We start from the raw sequence: 21,375 nt of genomic DNA, 5'->3' as shown, positions 1-21,375 counted from the left end.
AAAACGAGGGGAAATGGTTCACAAAAGTTTAATGTAGAAATAATAAAAACAGAGTTCCGATCCACTTTAGTGGGGGAGGAACTATATATTCAAAAGCTCTTTTGTTAAGTCAATTTCGGCCGATCGATATAATCATTGTAGTGGGTTGTTAGTGTTATCATTAGACAGCCCGTCCAGCGTAGACTCTATAATAGAAAAGATAGTTTTTTGAATTTCGTTTCCGCAAAGTTTTAAGTTATCTAAATATTTTCACATTTTTTTCGTTTTTAATGTTGCTTACATAACAGAACAATTCAAATCAAATTAATGACAGGTCCAATTGGCTTCCTAAGGAGTTTCAGGGAAACCTATCTAGTTTTGAGTCGAAAGCTTATGGTCGTTTTGAGTAAAAAATGGATTACTGAGCTCTGCCACTTTTTTCACTCTTTTCGGTCACATTGCAGCTTAAGGTCAGCAAAGACAGGTCGCAACGAGGTTTTCTGACAGAATTTAATTGATTTTTGTGTCCCTTCTGCATTAGTCTTTTGTTTTCAAGGGCGTACGTCATATTCTGGATAATGACAGGTCTGAATGTTTCAATATGGAGGTATGAATGAACATAAAGATTCTAACTGAAATCTATTGGTTTTTATTATTCTTTTTTCAAAAAATAGACATTGAGTTTTGGATGTAAATGATGCTTGTTGGTGTTTGATTTTGTTGTCTGTCTTGTCTCGTTCTCTTAATAATGACAGTTCTCATTGGCCCTCTATTTTGGCTTTTTTTAAAATTACTAAGTGATTCGAGCTTCAGGCAAATTTTTTATACACTAATTAGTTTTGAACAATATTTGAATTTAAGAAAGTTTTCAATCCATTCCTCATCTGGTAGACGATTAAGCCGAAAATGTGGATGCGCGGGGTCGGAACATTATGTGCGAAAGCACATTACCGAGCCTCTTTTTGCTAACTTCAGCGTTTGTTTCAATTTTTCCCTACATTTTGAAGAGAATACCTAGCTCTCCTAAGACCTCATACCTGCCCATCAAAAAAACTCTTACTCATTCCATTCCATGAGTTCGGAACACGAAATTGTGTGAGCTTAATCGGTGCCATGTGTAAATACACAATCTTCTGTTAATTATTTGTACATACATAGATATCTCTGCTTCCATCATAAAACAGACCTCTTCGACTATTTCACAAAACTAACATGACCTGTATGTAGAAGATGCCCGACAACTCAGCTGTTTTGATATCTGATCACAGAAACTCAAAAAAGTTTACTCTCTAAAAAATTATAGAGCTTTTATTAATCAAAAACGAATGGGTCTCGCGTTCTCAGTTTCACTCGAAAGACTAACCGGAGAAATGTTCTCTTTGGTACGCAGATTTCACTGCAGATAGATTTATTCAACGGTTACAGAGATAATATTATTTAACACTCGATTTTTTTTCGTTAGAATAATGAAATTATTGAACAAATAAAAAAACAATTTGTTTTTTTAATACAGATTTGACATAACATTATAAAAACGTTTCATAAAATTTCAATCGCATTTCATACTTATGTTGACTTGTTACTTTGCACCCAGTTTTTGAAAAATTTGAAACGACAGAAGCGCGCAATTCAAATATATCATTATTTCCCATCATTATTCGCGAAAAAAAATTGACGGATAACGCTACTTGTGAGGAAACTATACAGAAAGTGAAAACCTTCCAAAAATACATCACACAAAATTTCCGGACAAAAACAATAAACGGCGGTAATTTGTTCAATTCGCCTTTCGAGCACGTCAGGAAAGGTGAACCCCTTTGATGTGTTTGATTGATTGCAGTTTGCTAGACAAGTGTCACCAGAGCTTTCTACCACATCTGCAAAAAATTGCGGCAATTGCCTGCTACCATTTCCAAGATTTTACAAATTGCACACCAAAGTCTAAAACAAATGACGTCAATTATTTCTTTTATCGTCAGACTATTTGTTCCAAGGAGAAAATCAAAGATAATCACGCCAACTAGATTTTGAGTTAGTTTTAATACATGCACGAGACTTATTGTTCGGTGGTCGTTACCTTTTGTTGAGTAAAAGCATTCTCTAAACAAATATAACCATCAAATTATATTCACCACAGAAAACAGCATCATTTAAGTTAAGGAGAACGCAAAGCAATAAGCTATAACGCTTTGCAAAAAACCTGCTGCAGCAAATCTGAGGAAAATTTGCGCCCTTGTACAAAATTGAGAGAAAGCCTTTTAACATAACGTAAGCCCTGTTGAAAAGCTTTTATTTATCTGTGATTTCAAATTGACTCGACGCACTACCAATCAATGGCCCACAAGTATTAGAGATACCACACGCAAATTTGTAGCTGCCTTTTTCGTTATTGATTGTGGGTCTAGCCAAGCCAGAATAATTCAGTCTCAGTTAATAGTGAACGTGGTTACAAAATCACAGTTAAAATTAATTAACCTTATCTCGTTTTCCCAACATATAAATACTTCAGCAACATCGATTTCGGAGCTGATTCTTCCCAAGTACGATATGGGCATCTATAGTAACAGACATATTTCATACAGTTGTACTGGTATTTATGATTCTTTTTATGACTACTAGTGACCGCATGCTACTTCGATTGGTCTTACGCGGAATAAATGGAAAAATAATTCAAATTTTTAAACAAAATTTATAGTCGAGATTAGAGTGCGATAAAGGATTTCAGAACTAAAACCAAAATCAGTGTCTGTTCTTCACAAGGTGCTTGCGGCAGCTGCTAACAAGTCGCGAGGGTTCCGCCTTAAGAGTTCCCATTGTAGTGTAAGTGTTACTGTTGCGATAATTTCGGTTCCACTAAAAATCTTCAGACCTCATTTAAATATTGTTTTTCCCCGATTGTCACTCAAAATGTCATTTGAAATTGTTTTGTTTTACGCTGAGTGGTATTTATGTTTAGTTGAATATCTTGTTAGTCAACGTGATCAAACACCTTGAAGGTCAAAGTACGTATACCTACAAAAACAGTGTGTGAGTACATGAGTGAGAGAGAATACGGGGGAAGACAATTGAGTTTGGGTAGGGCCATTACTTGTACGCCTCCTCCGTTTTCAATTAGAATATAAACATGCATAAATTTAAAAAACTTTCGGCCCACCTTTACAAACTTTAAGCACTCAATGTTAAGAAATAAAGCAAAAAATTAAGACGAAATGGAGAGAGAGAGAGAAAGGGAGAGAGAGAAATGAGCAAGAGGAGGAGTAGAAAACAAGGAAAAATATGAAAAAAAGGCGGGGAAGAGCAAAAAGGAAAAAGGGACGCACACTCCCACTCACACAGCACACACACACACACACACACACACACACACACACACACACACATACACACATCCAATACAATGTTTGATGTTAGTCTTCTTAATTCTCCCAAATGCATCCAGATGTATAGGAAGGTGGGGCGTGATTCTATTCCATTTTTTGTGACCAAACATCAACTTTTATTTGGTCGCTACTTGCCTCTCAATTGCCGTCGCTTACAATTTCCTACTTTCTGTCTGTTTGCACTTTGACAGCATCCCAATTTAAAACGTCACACTTTTTCAACTTCAATTAGACAGTAAACGTCAGCTAATGAGTCATTATCAACCAGAATTAAATTTTAGTCAAAAAGATTCATAAACTTCAATTCAAAACGGCAACTGCGGCGACAACGTACAAACACCAACCGTTTGAAAAATAAAAATCAATTCAGGTCATTTCGCAAATCAAATTTTGCGGCAGCCAACTCGAATAACTCTCATATATGATTCATCTATTCTATGTTTATAGCATGACGAAATGATGTACAAGAAAAATTTTTGGGCGTGTTTGCGTAATTTAACAGACATCTTTTCTTTTGAAAATTCTACAGCGCACATACAAAATGAGAATACGCGATATTTAGTGCCATTCATTTAACAATTGTCGTTGAATTGGAGCCAACCTTTTCAAAAATTCTATAACTTTGAAAAAAGTATTTGCAACCTGGATTTTCGAAAAATTGCAGATTTTCTTTTAGTTTTAATCGATCAAAATTGGTCCTTCTGTTTGATGATTGACAAAATTTTAAACGATGTTTAATATTTTACGCTCCGATAAAGCAGTCATAAAGTCATACACAAGGCATTTCATATTCACATGGTAAAGATTTCTGTGAATATTTCTCTGTTTTCAACATATTCTCAACATGACAGACAAGTCTATTATGAATACAAAAAATTTCTGCAGCGCAGATGTTTTGAAGCTACTTTACATAATGTTCCTCCACTTTCAAGTGATATATTCATGTCATCGTCCAAATTCGTCTTTATCTTTACAGGAGACTTCGTTTATTTCAAGTGTCCTTTCAGAAAATTAGTCCCTTTGCTTCTCAATTCCTTTTAGAGATGATCTTTGATATTTGATCTCAAATTATGCCGAAATGTAAATAATGCAGCTTGCAACAACAGGTATGGTCTCAAGGCACTTCATTTCATGGCAACCAGTTTGCCAAAACCGAAACAAAAATTAGCCGAACTTAATTACTTACACACACCAAAACAATCAGGAATCAACATATAAATCAAATGTTTGAGGAGCACTTTGAGTTTTTTTGGAATAAATGTCAAATACCACATCGTGTGTATGTTTGGCTATTAATTATTATTATATCGGCTATTATTATATGCAATGCACGATGTCATTCCAACTGTTTGTTTAATAATTGTTGTCGTGAAATTCAAATTAATTGTTAAAAAAATTCCTCTTAATTTTTTTAAAAACAAAATTTAGTTGATACCATAGAAGAGGGATTGAAAGAAGAGCATCGATATGACTTCTGCTAATGCAGCCGTAGAATGAGGGGGTGCTGGTTATAATACAAGGTAGGATGGCACTAATTTGTGAGATTACAAAAGCATGTCTAATTAAATATTGAGGGAGAACAGCTCCCAAAACATTTCACCACAATGCAACACATCTACTCTCACAATTAGAGGTGAATGGACGTAGGCGGTACTATTCAATTATTGAGCCCACCGCCCCTTTGTCAATTTTCCTTTTCAATTCTCCTTTACATAATTTGCTCTTTGTCGCAAACATACACATGCATATTTCACAACGAGCTAAAAGCCACCCCAGCAACTGCAAAATTAAAACGCTGTTTAGTTTAAAAAAGCCTTTTCTTCAATTTAAGGCTCATGTCGTTGGTTGCTCATGTTGTTTCCTCTTTGAAACAATATTAGCAGCCAAAATTAAATGGTGTCAAAACTATCAAAAAAGCAGCGAAGGTTGACTTCATCTAAAAAATGGAAAAACTCATAGCTACAAAATTAGTTACAGAAACTTAATAAACCTGTAATAACTCGCTAACAAAAAACTTCAGTTTTCACCTATTATACAGTTACTTTTTCTTTAGCGAACAAAAATAACTTGGAATTTTAAAATCTAATTTTGTCAATTTCCAGGCTTACTAAAGCTTCAATTTCAAGCTTACTAAATTTGACATACATCTGCTGAAACAATTAACCAAAAAATTGGTCAAAACTTGGGGGTTGGCAAAGAGCAACGATACCAAATGCATCAGTTTTTTATTAATTCATTATAACCACATCTAGCGAAAAAGATACAGTTAAAATCAGTTATCACCTCCCCATTGGAAAAAAATTCAAAAATTCATAACGCGTTTATAAACAACTGCGTTCATTTATACAGTGAAATAAGATAAAATATACACAAATGGAGCAAAAACAAAAGATTTTGCAGCTTCTATTTGTCGCTATTATTTCTTTTTGCCGCTTCTGTATCTACATTTCTTGCCGATTTCTATGGCAGTGCCTTCATTACTTTTCTAGTTAAGTAATTAATGGCAAATACCACACACATCAAAGCGCATGTTCCTTCCCACATAAAAGGTGCACCACAGCAATTATTACCATAAATTTCATAATCAGCAGGCATTACAGCAGTGTAAGCCCTCAAATTTCGCATGTCTCACATTGGAACAGTTATCCTATCGCAAATCGTGTCATGTGTTCAACTATGAAAACATGGAGAAAAGTTCAAAAGGTAGCCCAATCTGATGAAACAAACAATCCAACCATTTTTTTACATCTATGTGACGTGAAAACAAAGGATCTTGCCATCAATGGTCTTTTCTAATGATCTGCAATGACTTGTAATATTAGCCTTTCTTCTGTAATGATCAGTATTAATTTGTAATATACAACACTGTTCTGCAATAAGCTCAATATGCATACAGCTTACATCTTCTGCGAGTAGTTACCGAGAACAAAAAGCTGTGTTACATAATTAGTGTGTTACATAATTTGTGTTACATAATCTGAATCTGCTATTACAAGCATGTCGCATCTACTGAGATTAAATTTATTCGGTACTTTTGAAGTTGCATGTATGAGCAATCGTGATTGATATGAAGCAATGTAGTTTTAGACAAGGAGTTCATCGTGTCGTTTTACTCCCTTTTTCATGACACAGCTTTGACAAATAGATTAAATGCATCACTGTTTTACTCACAAATATCGGCACAAATTAGTCATTCTTAAGATACAAAAAACAAACAATAGCTTGTCACGGTTCCTTTGAAGCCATTAAGAACTTCATTGATTGATGGCTATACCAAAGCTGCACTATTCAAATATCTCAACCTGCGATTCTTTAACCTAAAATTGACCACACTCAATTGAATGCACCATACTCAATTAAGTATACCTGTTAACCCAATAATAAAAGTCACAAAGCTTTTAACAGAGGGCTTCAGGACAGATTACACAAAAATAAAGACGAGAACTGTCTTGAATTAAGTATCACAAAAGGGGAGGTTATAGGGGGGGGGGGGGGGGGGGGTGGGATAGTGCGCGTGTGGTTTTGCGCAGGGGGAGGGGTGGGAGCGGAGGTGTGGTGTAAGATCGTTAGCATTCTGGACATTGAACAAGAGAAGAGACATCGCTTGCGTATTTCTTCTTCTCTTTTAATCTGTTCCTACGCAATAGATGGCGCATGAATGAGAGCTGTAAGAGATGTCTATGTAAGACCATTCACAACTGTCACTTGATTGGACAGGGCTCCCCAAATTGGCCCAGTTAGGGCTCCGTACTTCAAACCACCCCTCACTCGCTTATCTTATACCCATCAACGCAGGTACCAGTCATAACTACACCTACGCAAGAGCTCTTTGAGGGTCATCAGTAGTCGCCAGTTGAAGTCTAATCACCCTAATTTACTATTCAGCCAATTCAAAAGACTTTACTCCATTCTTAAATCCAATCTTTAATCTCTCTCCAATTGAGACTTGAATTCTTGCAGCTTGCATAAATTTGTCTCTCGCAACATTCGAACCAGCTTCTTGATCACGTACTGCAACTCACACCAAACGCTCTCTTTCGATTTTAAATTATTCAGCGGTGTTACAATAGTACAAAACTAGCACCTAAATTCAAGTGTACACAAGTCTAGTCAATTTCTGACCAGTACTCGAAATCCAAATTTAGATCAATCTCAAAGTTATTAAAACATTTTAAAGTAGGTCTTGTTTACCTTGAAGATAATCAAATTTAGTGCAAGTTTCCAAGGATGCAATTCTCCGGGAAACTTTAATAGTTCAAATTTCAAGCATTACAAGTGTAAGTTTTGAACCAATAAACAACCAATTTATACAAAGTTTACTAAATAATGAAGTCTCCGATATGGGAATTTTTACAAAAAAGTTCCACTTCAAATGACTTTGAATAAATTCGTATTTTACTTCCGCTTCTTTCAAAATTTCAACCCACTCATAATCTTAAATCTTTAAAAAGTCGTCATTTTTTGGATCAAAGCAATAATGCTTTTAATCTTTTGTTGGAAAGTTTACACGAGATAGCAATTTTTGAACATTGATTCACAAGAGCTTCTCACAACTCTGATCCACGATTTTGATTTTATTCATAGTTTTCAAAGAAATTTAATTTACTAAACAGAAAACCTTTAATAAAAAGATCAAATTGATAGTTGAACCCGAACAGGAATTTGTGAAATTCAGTTGAGAAGTCCACTAATGTTTCAAGTTCACTCATTTACTTGTTCACATTTGTAGCACTAGACAATTTATTCAGCCCCTTAAGCCCGCAGTATTTCTGCTTCCATATTTACAACATATAAGCTCGAAGAAAACCCAGAAACAACAACCTGAAGAAGAAAGCTATGCAACACCCAGCGATTTACCCAAAAACATAGAATAAAACAGCAGCCCAATTCATATCGAAAACATTTACATTTTCTGATATTCAACTAACACTTGACACGTTCACTGAACAAATTCTACTATTTCACTTTTGAACGTTAACTTGGTCAAGCTTTCAACAGAAAAGCTCTATTAAGTAAGAGTAGAGGCTCGAATTTGAGTGAATTTTACAAAAACATCAAGTTGAATCTCGAATTGACACTGGTATTAAAATCTTGTAAATAAATCAAAAACCTAAGCTAACCTCTGACAAGGCGCTAATTCAACACAGTTATTATTAATGACAATATCAGCCCGACATAACAAGCAGGTTCTCTTTGTTTCCTTACCGTCCAAGATGTTCATTAATTTCTCTTGTAAGCCTCGGCTGTGGGTTGTAAAAGACTCACTCAAATAACTTAATCAGTCCCCGGCACCTTGACCGTCACAATTATAATCACATTTCATGCACTAACTTGATTTCATTATAAAAGGTGAACCACGGTGCATAGAAACAACCTGCAAATAACCGACAAACTACAATTTCCCAATAAGCCTAATTGGAACGGGATGAAATTTTTAATCGCATCCACGCAGACTATTGATACATAACAAGTAAACAAGTGGTTGAGCATTTTGCGGTCATTAGTTTCTCTAGGATGCAATTTTTGATTGGTTAATAAAGTTAAACTTCTGACTATTGGGTTTTGCGAAACTCGCTGGTCTATTATTGTTGAAGTGACCTTGCACTGCTGTGTCTAGACTCTGTGGGCCAATTAGCGATTAGAAAAGGAACGAATTTTAATAGGGAACAGGTTTACAATTAAAAGGGCCACATTTAGGGGTAAGCAAGAGCTAAATCCCGCCGTCCTATTCTCTACCCATTTCACCCACTATCCAAAACACAGCTAATCCCAACTTTATCCCCAAATCTACCTCTTTCTACATAATTAAGAAAGCTGATTCATTTACAACTCATAATTTTTTTATAACCACCTTATTGTGACATTCCTTATTTGAAGGGGTTACGAATATTATAATCTTGAATTTACTCCATTGAGAAATTCATTGACTCATTGACTTTAATCATTGACTGGGTTCTTGGAAGTTATATAAAAGTTCTTCTTGAAATTTCTCAAGCAAATTATTTATGCCTTTTGTTCAACTGGTGATCGAAACAACTTTTACACAGGTGAATTTGTCAAATTAGAATTTTCTGGTTATCCCAATGATACGAACAGGTGAGGAAAAAAACGAAAAGGTGACACTAAACTCCATAGCCCAGCTGTTATCGCTGCCAATATCCATACCCCGTGAAAAACAATCAACAACACACTATAGTATTGCACTTTATTTGGATTTATTCAAATTGTAAAAAGATTAGGCAATTATTTGAGCAAAGCGTGAATATATCAATTTTCTGAAAAAAAAACATTTCGAGCACATAACTGACTTTGGATGAGTTGCTGAAAAAATTAGTGGAAAAAAACTGCCAAAATTGTGAAAATTGTCCAAAAAAATTAGTTCTAATCAACGCTATTGCGTTCGCCTTTATAAACCTCGCTCACATCTAGTAAGGGTGTAAATGTTAAATGGATAATTCTAGATCAGGGGTCATTACAGGACACGTTTTAACACCGTTCAACATACTGGAACCCCCGAGCAGCATTTTGATTAGTTAATGAATTCGGGGCCTTTGTACTGTTATATGCGTCTGTTTTTGTCGCGTTTTGTCTCAAGGAGTCTATAATTGCACAATCTATATCACGGAAGGAATGCGAAGGGAAAGATTGCCTAATAACTAAGCCAGAATATTTCTAACACAAGCATAATACCTCTCCTCTTTTCTAACACATTGCGCATAGTCATAAACGTCATATACATATCTTATACTTTCCATACCTCGTTCGCGTCTATCGCAACAGATATCAGCAGCAAATATTAGGACCAAAATAGACTGAAAATGCTGCTGCAATAACATATTCACTCATTTGACTAGTTGAGGGGACGAACCATTAAAAAAGCAAGTCCAGTTCATCTATTGTTACAATATTGACGATAACAGCTCAATATTGATAATAATAATCATTCAATAATCGAACTCTCTCTCTCTCTCTCTCTCTCTTATTAACTGCACTGGCAAACTTGATCACGTTTTCACTGCCTGTGCTCGTCAATAAATAATAACAAATGAACAGACAAAGTTTGCTGACAGTAGACACAATATTTCTAGTTTCAGTTATTATTTATTGTTTAATTATAAATTGAACTAACTAAGAGTGACTGTTTTAGTCTGAGAGCACGCGAGTGAGACAGCGGATAAATTGATAGCTATAAGTAATAACTAAGACTAGTTATTACAAACTGCGGCGGAGGCAGGTCATTCTGTGTGTCAATGAACGGTGGACCTTTTTCGGCTTTCATCATATTCTACTGCTTCTAACTAATCAAAGACTACTTAATATATCCAATCATTACTATTGACAGAACGTCACAAGAAAGCCAGCCGAATACGACCAACATTAGCCGGCGCCACAAGTATTGAATATACGAGAACGATTGAGATACGACTACGGTCAAATTTTACTCTTTCTCAGTCCAACTTTCGCCGAGTTCATTCGCTACAAAGTATTGTGTTTACTAGTAAAAAAAATACAAAACAAAAATTAAATATATTTTTACCTCTTGAGCAATTTGGCTCATCGCTCGCAGTTCAAATCAAATTATATATATTGGAGCAATTTTGGTTAAAATTGACCATTTTATTGGACTCGTTTCATTTTTATCTTGTTTATACCTTGCGCGTTACAATGCAAATCTGTTTTACTGGCCTACCTGTGTGCTACAATGATTGCTGCTGATTTAGCAGTTTATAAAGTTATAACTGGTCAATAATATAACTTTACAAGCGAACAATTTTGCCAATCTTTGACGCCGGCCGCTTCGGGCAAATAGCTACGCTCACTCGCATTATGAGTCCAAAGGTGATTCTGTTCACTGAAACACACTTGATGACTTACTGATTTATTTACCATACACAATAAATATTAAACTACTATTCTTCTGACAAGCGAAACTTAACTTATAAAAAAGCACTATCTTCTTACACTACGCTACGATCCATCCAATCATCATAAACAAACGAATTTTTATCCAAAGCAATATTACTTTCTAATACACACACTCCATATACTCTATACAATTATTATACAACTTTTATAAGGCTAAATACATCCAAATTATGTGCTTAAATATCTGTCAATGCGAAAATAAAACAAAGCGCGTCCTTTTCCTCGCAAATTCCCGGACGATCCATTTTACAGTAACCAAAAATTTGCCCTCTATTTTAGTCACCATCACAGGTTCAATTTAATCACTGCCTTCCTAGCTTATAACTTCCTCTCAAGTATTATAGAACCTCTACTTCCCTCTCAACTTCGCAATCTGTAAACTTAAAAATGATCTACACTTCGAAAAACTTCCTCAATAACAGACAAGATATGGAACACAACTTGTTGTCTCTTAATTTGCAATACTAAAGAAAAAATCGCACACATACAAACATCATTTTTGTGCGACTCAGCTTTCGGAAAGATTCCGACAGCAGTATATGCTAACGAACAAAACAACAATCAGCCACTTACAGCAACCTATTTGCAATCAAAGATACTTTCATTTTTGTCCCTATACTTTATTACGAGTACATATCTCGATCTACAACTTACAAATCAGAGTGGAGAGAGTAAATAAAAGAAGAACCAACTATCCCACAATAAAATGGCTTCAGCTACAACTTTGGCTTTAGTGAACAGTACCTTTGTGGATACTTCTACAGCACTTCCAAATGGTAAGCTTAATCCTTTCATATTCCCGTCAATATTAATTGTCGACAAAGTTGCCTTTTCCGAAACAAAGAAACAAATAACCAACAGAATAAGACAATCCTTCATTTTTAAGTGAGGAATATCATTGTTTTGAACGCCTCTTTCTATGTATTGCTTGTGCTCACATTAACTACATCCTCTATAAGTGCAAAAAAAATTGAGCATAATCTAAAAATTACAAAAACCCATAAGAGTCATTGAATATAGAAGCCAATTGTCTGGTCTATTTCAAAAAATTTAAGAAAGCATTTTCTCAAAAATCATTATAAAAGAACTTGTTGAAGAAATGTGCGCTACATTAGGCAGTAAAATAGCTTAAAACCAAATTTAAGCGCTAATCTTTCAGATCACTTTTAAAAAATAGTCGAAAAAACGGAGCAAACGATTAGAAATAATAATAAAAATTATATCAACAGACCGGTTCTAAATGAACATAAAACTTACGTAAATTCACTTTCAAAGCTGCAACTCTTTTTGGGAAGAAAATTTTACCTTTAAACGAAGGCTTTAAATTCACTGTCGGAGTCTTAAGATTTACACTATTCGCTACAGATTTTATTTAACTTTTGATTGTAGTATTTCGCCCACTTGCCCGACAGTTGTAAAAATACAAAAAACCCATCAAATTACACCATTGCAATTTACTCTTTTTTTAAAAAACAGATGCTTAAACTGTCACCTGGATCAAGGTTCTAAAAATTTCGGAGATCGGTTAGCTAGATTGTATCATTATTTTAAGTTTATGTAAGTTTATTTTGCAGCTACGTATGTTGACCCGTGGTACGTGAACAACCACACGCCCCTTGTGATAGCGTTGGAAACAATGCTCTACATTGTGCTAGCCACAGTGATCAGCTGCAGCTCAATTATAGTCATTCTAGTAGTTTGGAGAACAAGCGCCCTTCACACCCCACCTGGATTCCTCATGATTATAATGTCTATATGCGATCTCCTACTTTCCACAATTCTCGCCATGTCTACTGTCAATGTTATACAGCGCAAGTCGGTGTTCCCAACTTATGTGAACGTAGTGCTAGCTGTCATGTTCGCCACGTTTCAAAATGGCAACGCGATGGCATTGATGGTGTCGGCGATTGACCAGTTGATATCAATTCTGAAGCCGTTGCAATACCCGTCTATCTCAACCCCCAAACGCATTCTGACAGTTTTCATTAGCATGTTGGCATTTAGTGTCCTATTCGTCATATTCCTAGTGTTCATGGCGTACAAATACACAGTGGAACAAGAGAAGAAAGGCGAAACAGGAACGGTGAGTAATTACCCATTTTGATACACCTCCTCCTTCAAATTAAAAAAAACAGTCAGGACATTTTGTCCGATGCCCAAATACCTTAGGTGCCCAAGCACTCAATGTGCCAAAATACCGAAAAAATTTCCCAATGCTGTACTTAATAATCAGTCTAATTTTCTAAATTTCAGAAAGAGCTCCGAACGGAATCATACTCAATGAAAGCTTTCCAACTAGCTTTAAAATGACCCAGCTTTTGGCTTGTACGTTATTTAATAATTCAAAACATAAAATAAAATCAAATCCTGATCTTAATTCAATCGCTCCTTACTCATCTTGGTACAATTTTAAGCATAAGCTGCGTGCGTTAGAAGTAATGACGTACTATGACTACTTCCAACAAATAATTCAGTCGAATTGAGATTTACTTTCATCTAAAACAACCGGTGCGTTCTTAAAAGTAAAATAGGTTGAGGGCAGCTTCAAGGTTAGTTCTTAGAAGTAGAACTAGGCGAGGTTTGAAAGCATTCTTTCATAGACTCGAACACCTTTTGACCTAATATATGGTTTTCCTCTAATTCGGAAAATTCTGTTCTTTGGTTGAGGTCCTTCAAATCGCCACTTTTTTAGGGAAAGTCACTAATGGAACTAATTATGGTCTTGAAGCAGATAAAATTAAATAAAACAAACCCTTCCCCCTTTTGAATACAACATCGAAATTAAGCCCCTTTGGCTTTTGTGCAATTGGAGCAAATGGAAATTGAATTAGGGGAAAGTAAATTCAAAAATAGATTTTTAATCTATTCTGAAAGAGTTCTGTAGTTGAAGTCTTTTAAGAGCAAGAATTGGGGGCCCATTAATGGGTGGTTTTGTTCATGTTTCGTGAACAATAGCATTTCGCACAAGCTGATCTTGCAACTGCTGCAGGCGCGAAGGCATTGTGGACAAGATACAAGGCAGCAAGGGGTTGTTACATGATCGCTTTCTAGGTTCTAGTTAGTAATAATAATCATACCAAATTAGTAGCGAGTACGCATGATAATTGGTGCAGCTCCGCCGGGAGAAGTGATGGAGGAGGGGTGGGAGGGATTGAGAGTATGAGCATATAGGAAGGGGTGGGATGGGTTGATTGCTTGTAGGTTAAGGGGGACTATTACTTCTTCTTTAAGTTGTATTTTTGTATAAAAAAAGGAAGTGACGGTGGGAAAGGGGAATTACCCGGGTATCGTTATTACATTAGAATCCCATTTTCGGGAGGGACAAAATTAAGCAGCGCAAATTGGGTTGTGCGCTTAAGCACATTATAACATAACAGACATTGAGCTTTGTAATATAAAGCAACAAAGACTGCTCCACAACAACTGGGGGATTAATAATATTACACTTTTTGTATTATGTCCCACCGCTCAAAGCGTACCGCCTACTTCAACTACTACAACAACTATTAAACATAGTCATGGCCTCACAGCCATCAGTTCTGTGATCAATTCTGTTTTTCACCTTTCAACCACTAACCCACCCACTTGATGAACCTCTGTCCATTTATAGCCCCACCCAAGCACCATAGGTCCCCAACTCACCCGTTTAGATCCCTTCCTCCCGATAGTATTCCCAATATGCAATTTGCATCTAACCGATAGTCCGTACCTTAATACACTAGGGAACCCTTCAGACAGATTTGTGCAAAATATTTGTTATTAACCCGAAACCAATTTGATTCCCAGTTTCTAGTCTTTTTTGTGATGATTCCTGAAAAAATTATTGTGAAAATCTTTGCAATAAACAGTGCCGATCAATAGCAATCAATTACTGCAAAAAGCACCAGGACAAAAAATGTTCACTTTGCTAGACTACTGGCGACATTAAAAATTCCCGAATATGTAATAAAAGCAATGGATATTTAATGAAGACTTAACTAATTGTACGATAATGTCTACATTATGGCCAAATCGCTAATCTATTTTAATGGCCATGAAATAGTGTTCTTTTCATGTACATTTAATGCTTTGATTTGAACCGAGCGTACAACCCTTTAACTATTTCAAAGGTCTCTTTGGCGCCCTACTGATTGGGCTTTTCCCGATTGAGCGTGAGCGAGTCATGCTCGCACCCAGCAGGGCCACTTCCTTAGCAGGACAGGGCTAATGGATTATTAGGTTCAAACAAATTAAGTAAAGAGCAATGCTACCTACGTCCCCATCCGTCCTGTCCGGCTGAGTTCTTCTGCTCTCAGCTCAATTGCATACAACACTAAACACTGCTTCCACTTAATCACCCCCTTTGGAACGAAAGGGAAAAACAATAAAATTCCCAAAAACTTGAGAATATTTAGTCTGAGAGCAACTCATGGTTGCTATTTTAAACATGAGTTACGGAAATTTATGGAAAACTTGGCGATAGAAACTTCCCTTTGTTCTTCTTTATCGTTGACACGTTGAAGAGATAATGCATACATGCGAAGAAAATAAAATCATGAGAAAAATGAAGTCTTAAGAATGAAACACAGTAATGTTCGGAATATTTTTTTACCGTTATGCCAGGAGTCAATTAAAAACAGCTGCTATTGAGCAAACTATTGCGTATCAAGGCAGATTATGCGACGCCTTAAGCTTTTCTCAACAATTCTGGGTGCATAGTTTCATATCATTTTATTGCTTGCGGCATCATCGATTGAACTGCTGCTGTCCAATCAATCGGTTGTTGTTGTTGTGTTAGTATATTGATGCATTGATGTATTTTAGAGCTTGTTGTACTACGATGACTTGACACACTTGCAGTTCGTGGCTTGCTACGAGAAGATGACGCAACACATGGCCATGAGCTTCTTTATGATTCCGGGGGCAGTGGTGCTCGTGTGCTATGGCATCATATTCACAGTTGTAGTCCGACAGAGACAGGAAATCAGGTCACTTTCATCATCAATTCACACCACACTCCACACACGTTTACATTTAAAACTGTTGCTTCCTCTCTAAACTTTGCAGAGAAAAAGAGATGCTGGGATAAAAATCTTACACATTTGGATCGAAAATCGCAAATATTCAGTTCTTGAATAATGCGAACCCCCAACACCTCCTCCTCCAGAAAGCCTCACCGATAATTAATTAATTAATTTCATTCCTCTGCTATACAATTGTTATAAAGCCACTGAGCAGAAACCTTATCATCTTTAACATTAATCTATTTAATGCTATGTCACGTGTTAGTATGTGATATGAGTGTGTTGCGTTGGTTGTACTAGACGAATGCAGACGCAGCAGGCGGCCATGAGCAGTCGGAGGGGGAGCACGGGGGGAGGTATGCAGATCCTGTCCCACATCAAGGCATGTCAGATGCTCTTCATAGTCACTCTCGTATACTTCCTCGGATTCCTACCCTACATGCTCATGGACAGGTAATATAACACCACCACACCAACTCCACCCTCTTCCCCCTTACATACCCATCATACTCTCACACTCCTACACACACGCGCACTCACACACACACACACACACATGTGCACACACACACACACACACACACACACACACACACATGCGCACGCCTCTGCCTAAGCATATCAACTCTTACGTTCTGTTGGAAGAATTACGATTGTTCCATGTAAGAAGGTTGAGAGAGAAAAACCAAATGTAAATTGTGCATAAGACAAGCTTGACAAGAAGCTCTACTTGTTCAACGTATACTTGGCAAGAGAAATGAAGCCTCGAAGAACAAGAAAGAACGTGCGAACGGGTTATAAGAGATGCCCAAGTTCGAGATCTTAAGCCCAGTTGGTGTAAATGGGTAGCACATTAGGCTTGCAAGTAAGAAATGATGGTTCGGATCCAGTACTGGTCCATTTTCACAGTAGTTGCACCTGCATACTCTCATTTGCAAACTCTCTACAAAAATTGTCTAAGATTATAGACCTTACTTTATTGAACAAACGCACACAAATAAAGCGTAATCATGACACTCAATCGCAAACTCCTCTTCATGAGGGACCTACACAAACAGAAATTGAAAATCGACTTAATATGGATATTTTCTTACATGTTAAGGTACATCAACAGCCAGCTAGACAAGGAGCGACCACAGCTGCCACCCCTGTGGATGTACAAACTATTCACCTGGCTCATCATAGTCCAGAGCCTACTCAACTGTGCAATTTTCTACAAGATGAACAAAAACTTCAAACTCGGTCTGCAGGTCAGTCCAGTATTGCCTCTATAATCAAGTGAAATGGATTCGTTATCAGAGGCATCAACATTACTCATTTAACTAAATTCGGAGCTTTTTAGTTGTACCTCTTACTATTTCAATCACATTCTATGAACTTGATTCAAATTGCTATCTTCACAGTCAGCAGACCACTTCAACCGACTAACTGCCGTAACTGACCCAATTAACTTCTTTAATTTTCGATTATTTTGTACTAGTGCACTCTGAATTAAAAAATAAGCACGCACAAGAATTGCCAGCATTGTCACATGCTCACACACACGCTTAAAGTTTGAACTGAAATTTCCCGTTAGAGTTATTAGACATAATTCATATCTGTACTGTTATCTTATACTAGTTTAGATCCCTCCCGCTGACGATGAAATTACTCCAAAATCTATTCCTATTGCAAAATCTATGTTCAACAAAAATTTTTTGAAGTTGAAATGTTTAAGAAGCTTCTGCGACAACTTCCAATAACGAAGCGGCTCTTTTCCAATCTGAGGTCAGACGGCACCACAATGATGACGACATGTAACGGACACTTCCCCAGTTTCTCTAATTCACAGAGACACCAGAGTCTGCTAGGGGTGGGGGGCACTCCACGACCCAGCGTCCAAATGGGCACCACTGCCACAGGGGCACCCAACCTCAATGACGAGATCAACCCACGCAGTATCACAAACTGCTGAGTTGCGGCAGCATCAACAAACAAACAAATAAACAAACAAAGCAATTGCTGGAAAAGAGCCAATATCGCAACACGTCAACAATCAACGCTCATACAAGAAATAGGAAACATCACTCTTTATTCACTGATTATTTCTAACATAAAAAGTTAATGAGCAACTGCTCTTCAGTTCAGTTTGTCCATAATTAACAGAGCAACAAATTTCCATGAATACAAAGACGCACCACTTGGCAAGAACATGGTCAAGAAAAACCAATGAGTCCTCAACTACTGCATAGCATTTGCTGCCTCTATCAACAGGTTCTAGTGTATTTCACATCTGTAAAGCCGGCTGCTATATTAATGTTGTAAAACGTTTGAACAACTTTCACCAGAGGTCACAGAAATTCACAACTTCTAGGCTTTCTTGGGCATTACCCTACAGACTACCGGAATTTTACATTCAATTAATTGGCAACGCAACTGCTGCTATTCAAACTTTGCAATTAATTGAGGGCAAAAAATGGTAATCGACATAGCAAACAAACAGGCAACTCAAATCAGCATTTAGGATCAGTGGCCATCAGAACCAATCCAAATACAATTTGGCAAAAAGAAAACAAATCTCAGCAAAAATACAGCATAGAATCCACATGCTGCGCAATACCAATGCATTTCAAACAGAACTGTGGGTGTGGTTAAATTTGATTTGAGATGTGAACAAATTTGCTGCTCAAACTGCTCTACCCCTTTTCGACCGGCATTGTTTTGTTTTCATCATTTAATTACTGCAAATGACGTCCGTTTGTGGAAACCACACCCCTTCCTTTCTTCAAACTTACGCGTCCCTTTTCTAATTTAGCCCCTCCCCAAGTCATTGAATCTTCACAACTTGTCCCGTTCTTCCCGCCCCTGAAACGTGTTGCGAAGTTTTAGTTGATACAATGAATGATTTGTAGAATTATAAAATACACCTCCACTTTAGTACTTGTATTTCTTGCTGCCATAGTTTAACATACTCTAAGCTGCCCAATTTATGCCAAAGAAACTGTTTCAACATTTATAACATCAAATGAAATGTCACAGACATTGTCAGTTGGCGTTTGAATTTGTTAGAAACTTGACAAATATGTCAATATTAATAGGACGAGCTGTCAACTTTTGAAATTTGATAAATCCAAGTTAGTGACGTGATCTTGTTAATTCTTCTGTCTTCTCTTCTCAAGTGATGTACTATCTTTCTCTCTCTCTCTCATTTCTCCTTATTGAGTAATCCAATATCCCCTTTGCATACAGTAAGTCAGCCATTGATAAGTAGTTTAGTTAAGTGCATCTGCTCGCAATCATAGATATACATTTCTAGTAGAAGTAGCCATTCAAAATTCACTCAAAATGCACTCATCAAGACATCTGATGGTCACAATACGACAAGTAACTGAAGTTGTCGACTCATGTTTTCACTACTATAAAATACTCTCATTCCATGACACCAGTTTGCAAAGTATAACAACTCTCCGTCATCAACGCATCACAAGTACAAGTTGATCAATAAGTGAACTCAAACCTAGCCCTCCGCTCTCTGGTACCACTAAGTTACGAACACATGGCAACATTTCTCGCAACTTAGCCTATGAAGCAAACAATTGGACTGTTTGTGAGGCTTCAAACTGAAATTTGGGTTTTTGATCAGTTATTGTGATGCGGTGGTTTGAACAAAAATTGTGATGCGGTGGTTTGAACAAAAATTGTGATGCGGTGGTTTGAACGAAAACTATTTCGATGTACTCCAAGAAACCATGAACCATTCATTTTATTTCTTGTTTCTCTGTATTTAGTTGCGATAAAACCGCTTTCTCGGATTTCCGATCCAATATTTGCAACTGAATTTTCTCAATATTGCAAATTGAAGCAACAATAATTTGAACAATAAACTTCTGAGATTTATTTGATTTATTATTTTCTCATCAACAACATACATACACTTCATACACGGTCTTCAACACAACAAATTCTCCGCCATCAATTAACACAAATCAAGCACAGCTAGTACAATAAATCCACTTCAAACAAGCAACGCTACCTTTAATCGCCATAATATTTCTTTGCGAATAATAATTGGGAATAATAATAATTGGAACTCCTATGAAAAATATTGAGAACTTATCCTTTGTTTTTCACAAAGAACTGGTAAACAATTCCTAACTGAGCTTGCATTTAACATCATATCATGACCTCTTTCAGGAGCATTTAACACGAGCAGTTGAAATATATCTCTCTTCATCGATTTTATGAAGAAAATGCTGTGCAAATGGCTCTGGGTTGAACGCTGTTACGATTGGTATTAATGTGGAAGTTTATGATGATTAGAGTGTAGATCTGCTTTTCACATGATGGCAATAAATTGGGGCTTATTAGATATCTGATGATGGTAATGATGATAAGAAGCAGTTCCTCATGTCATAAATCTGCCATTTATCGTCTGGTCAAAATTGAAAACAATCTTTTTATTTTGCTTTTCCCTCCATCTCTCGTTACCTCCAAAACAATCCCCTGTCGCTCTTTCCGACAATGTTTTCAGCCCTTATTTGCAACCGATTCAGATCCAGCCCAATCCTATCTCATCTTTTCCTGTCTTGGGCTGTCAGGCGACTGTTAGTGCAAACATTTCCCTATTACATTCCCAATTAAGCCCATCCTAAGCTCAACCCACAGATACACATAACAAGACACAAATATGGATATTAGAAACCTCCTTCCCTCTTCTCTTCTCTCCTCTCTCTCTCTCTCTCTCTCTCTCTCTCTCTCTTTGTACAATATAAGGCAATAGGCGCGGGAGATTGGTAGTGTTGGTAGGTCGCAATGTTACAATCACTCATGCCTTCATTCTTAAATTTCAGGGGAAATATTCCCATTGATTGGCAGCCCTCAATTAAGTTGTGAAGTAATTAATCCCCACTATTTTACATACAGACCTATCTTACCTATTCTTTTTCCATGTATCTAAGCATCAACTTTATCCCTTTTCCTTTGCTCTCTATCTCTCTTTCTTTATCTGGTAATAATTTTTATTACTTCCTTCGCTGCTTGTTCTCAGCCCACCTGATCCCAATAAATCACAATCTTTATGTCCTGTTACATGTCACAGTGACATAAAA

The 21,375-nt window shown here is 36.7% G+C and overlaps 1 protein-coding gene across 5 annotated transcripts in view; it reads left to right on the top strand.

Annotated features, from left to right (window-relative positions):
- Positions 1 to 19,823, top strand: part of LOC142341689 (trace amine-associated receptor 7c-like) — an 84,205-nt gene extending 64,382 nt beyond the window's left edge. For 3 of the 5 annotated variants that reach the window (XM_075392840.1, XM_075392837.1, XM_075392838.1), the window contains exons 2-7: positions 10,507 to 12,061; positions 12,860 to 13,368; positions 16,089 to 16,252; positions 16,589 to 16,741; positions 17,391 to 17,538; positions 18,006 to 19,823. In XM_075392840.1, coding sequence (XP_075248955.1) covers positions 11,992 to 12,061; positions 12,860 to 13,368; positions 16,089 to 16,252; positions 16,589 to 16,741; positions 17,391 to 17,538; positions 18,006 to 18,242 — 1,281 coding nt within the window. In that variant the 5' untranslated portion in view covers positions 10,507 to 11,991 and the 3' untranslated portion in view covers positions 18,243 to 19,823. Of the gene's footprint in view, positions 1 to 9,056; positions 9,456 to 10,506; positions 12,062 to 12,859; positions 13,369 to 16,088; positions 16,253 to 16,588; positions 16,742 to 17,390; positions 17,539 to 18,005 lie in introns of those variants that run through there. The other 2 variants (XM_075392839.1, XM_075392841.1) reach the window with 2 other exon arrangements.
- Positions 19,824 to 21,375: the final 1,552 nt, after the last annotated feature.

Source organism: Convolutriloba macropyga, chromosome 6, assembly GCF_964194025.1.
Source record: "Convolutriloba macropyga chromosome 6, txConMacr16.3, whole genome shotgun sequence".
In the NCBI taxonomy this organism is placed as follows: Eukaryota; Metazoa; Xenacoelomorpha; order Acoela; family Convolutidae; genus Convolutriloba; species Convolutriloba macropyga.
The sequence above is the reverse complement of the archived record's forward strand: the minus strand, read 5'-3'. Positions and strand labels throughout refer to the sequence as shown.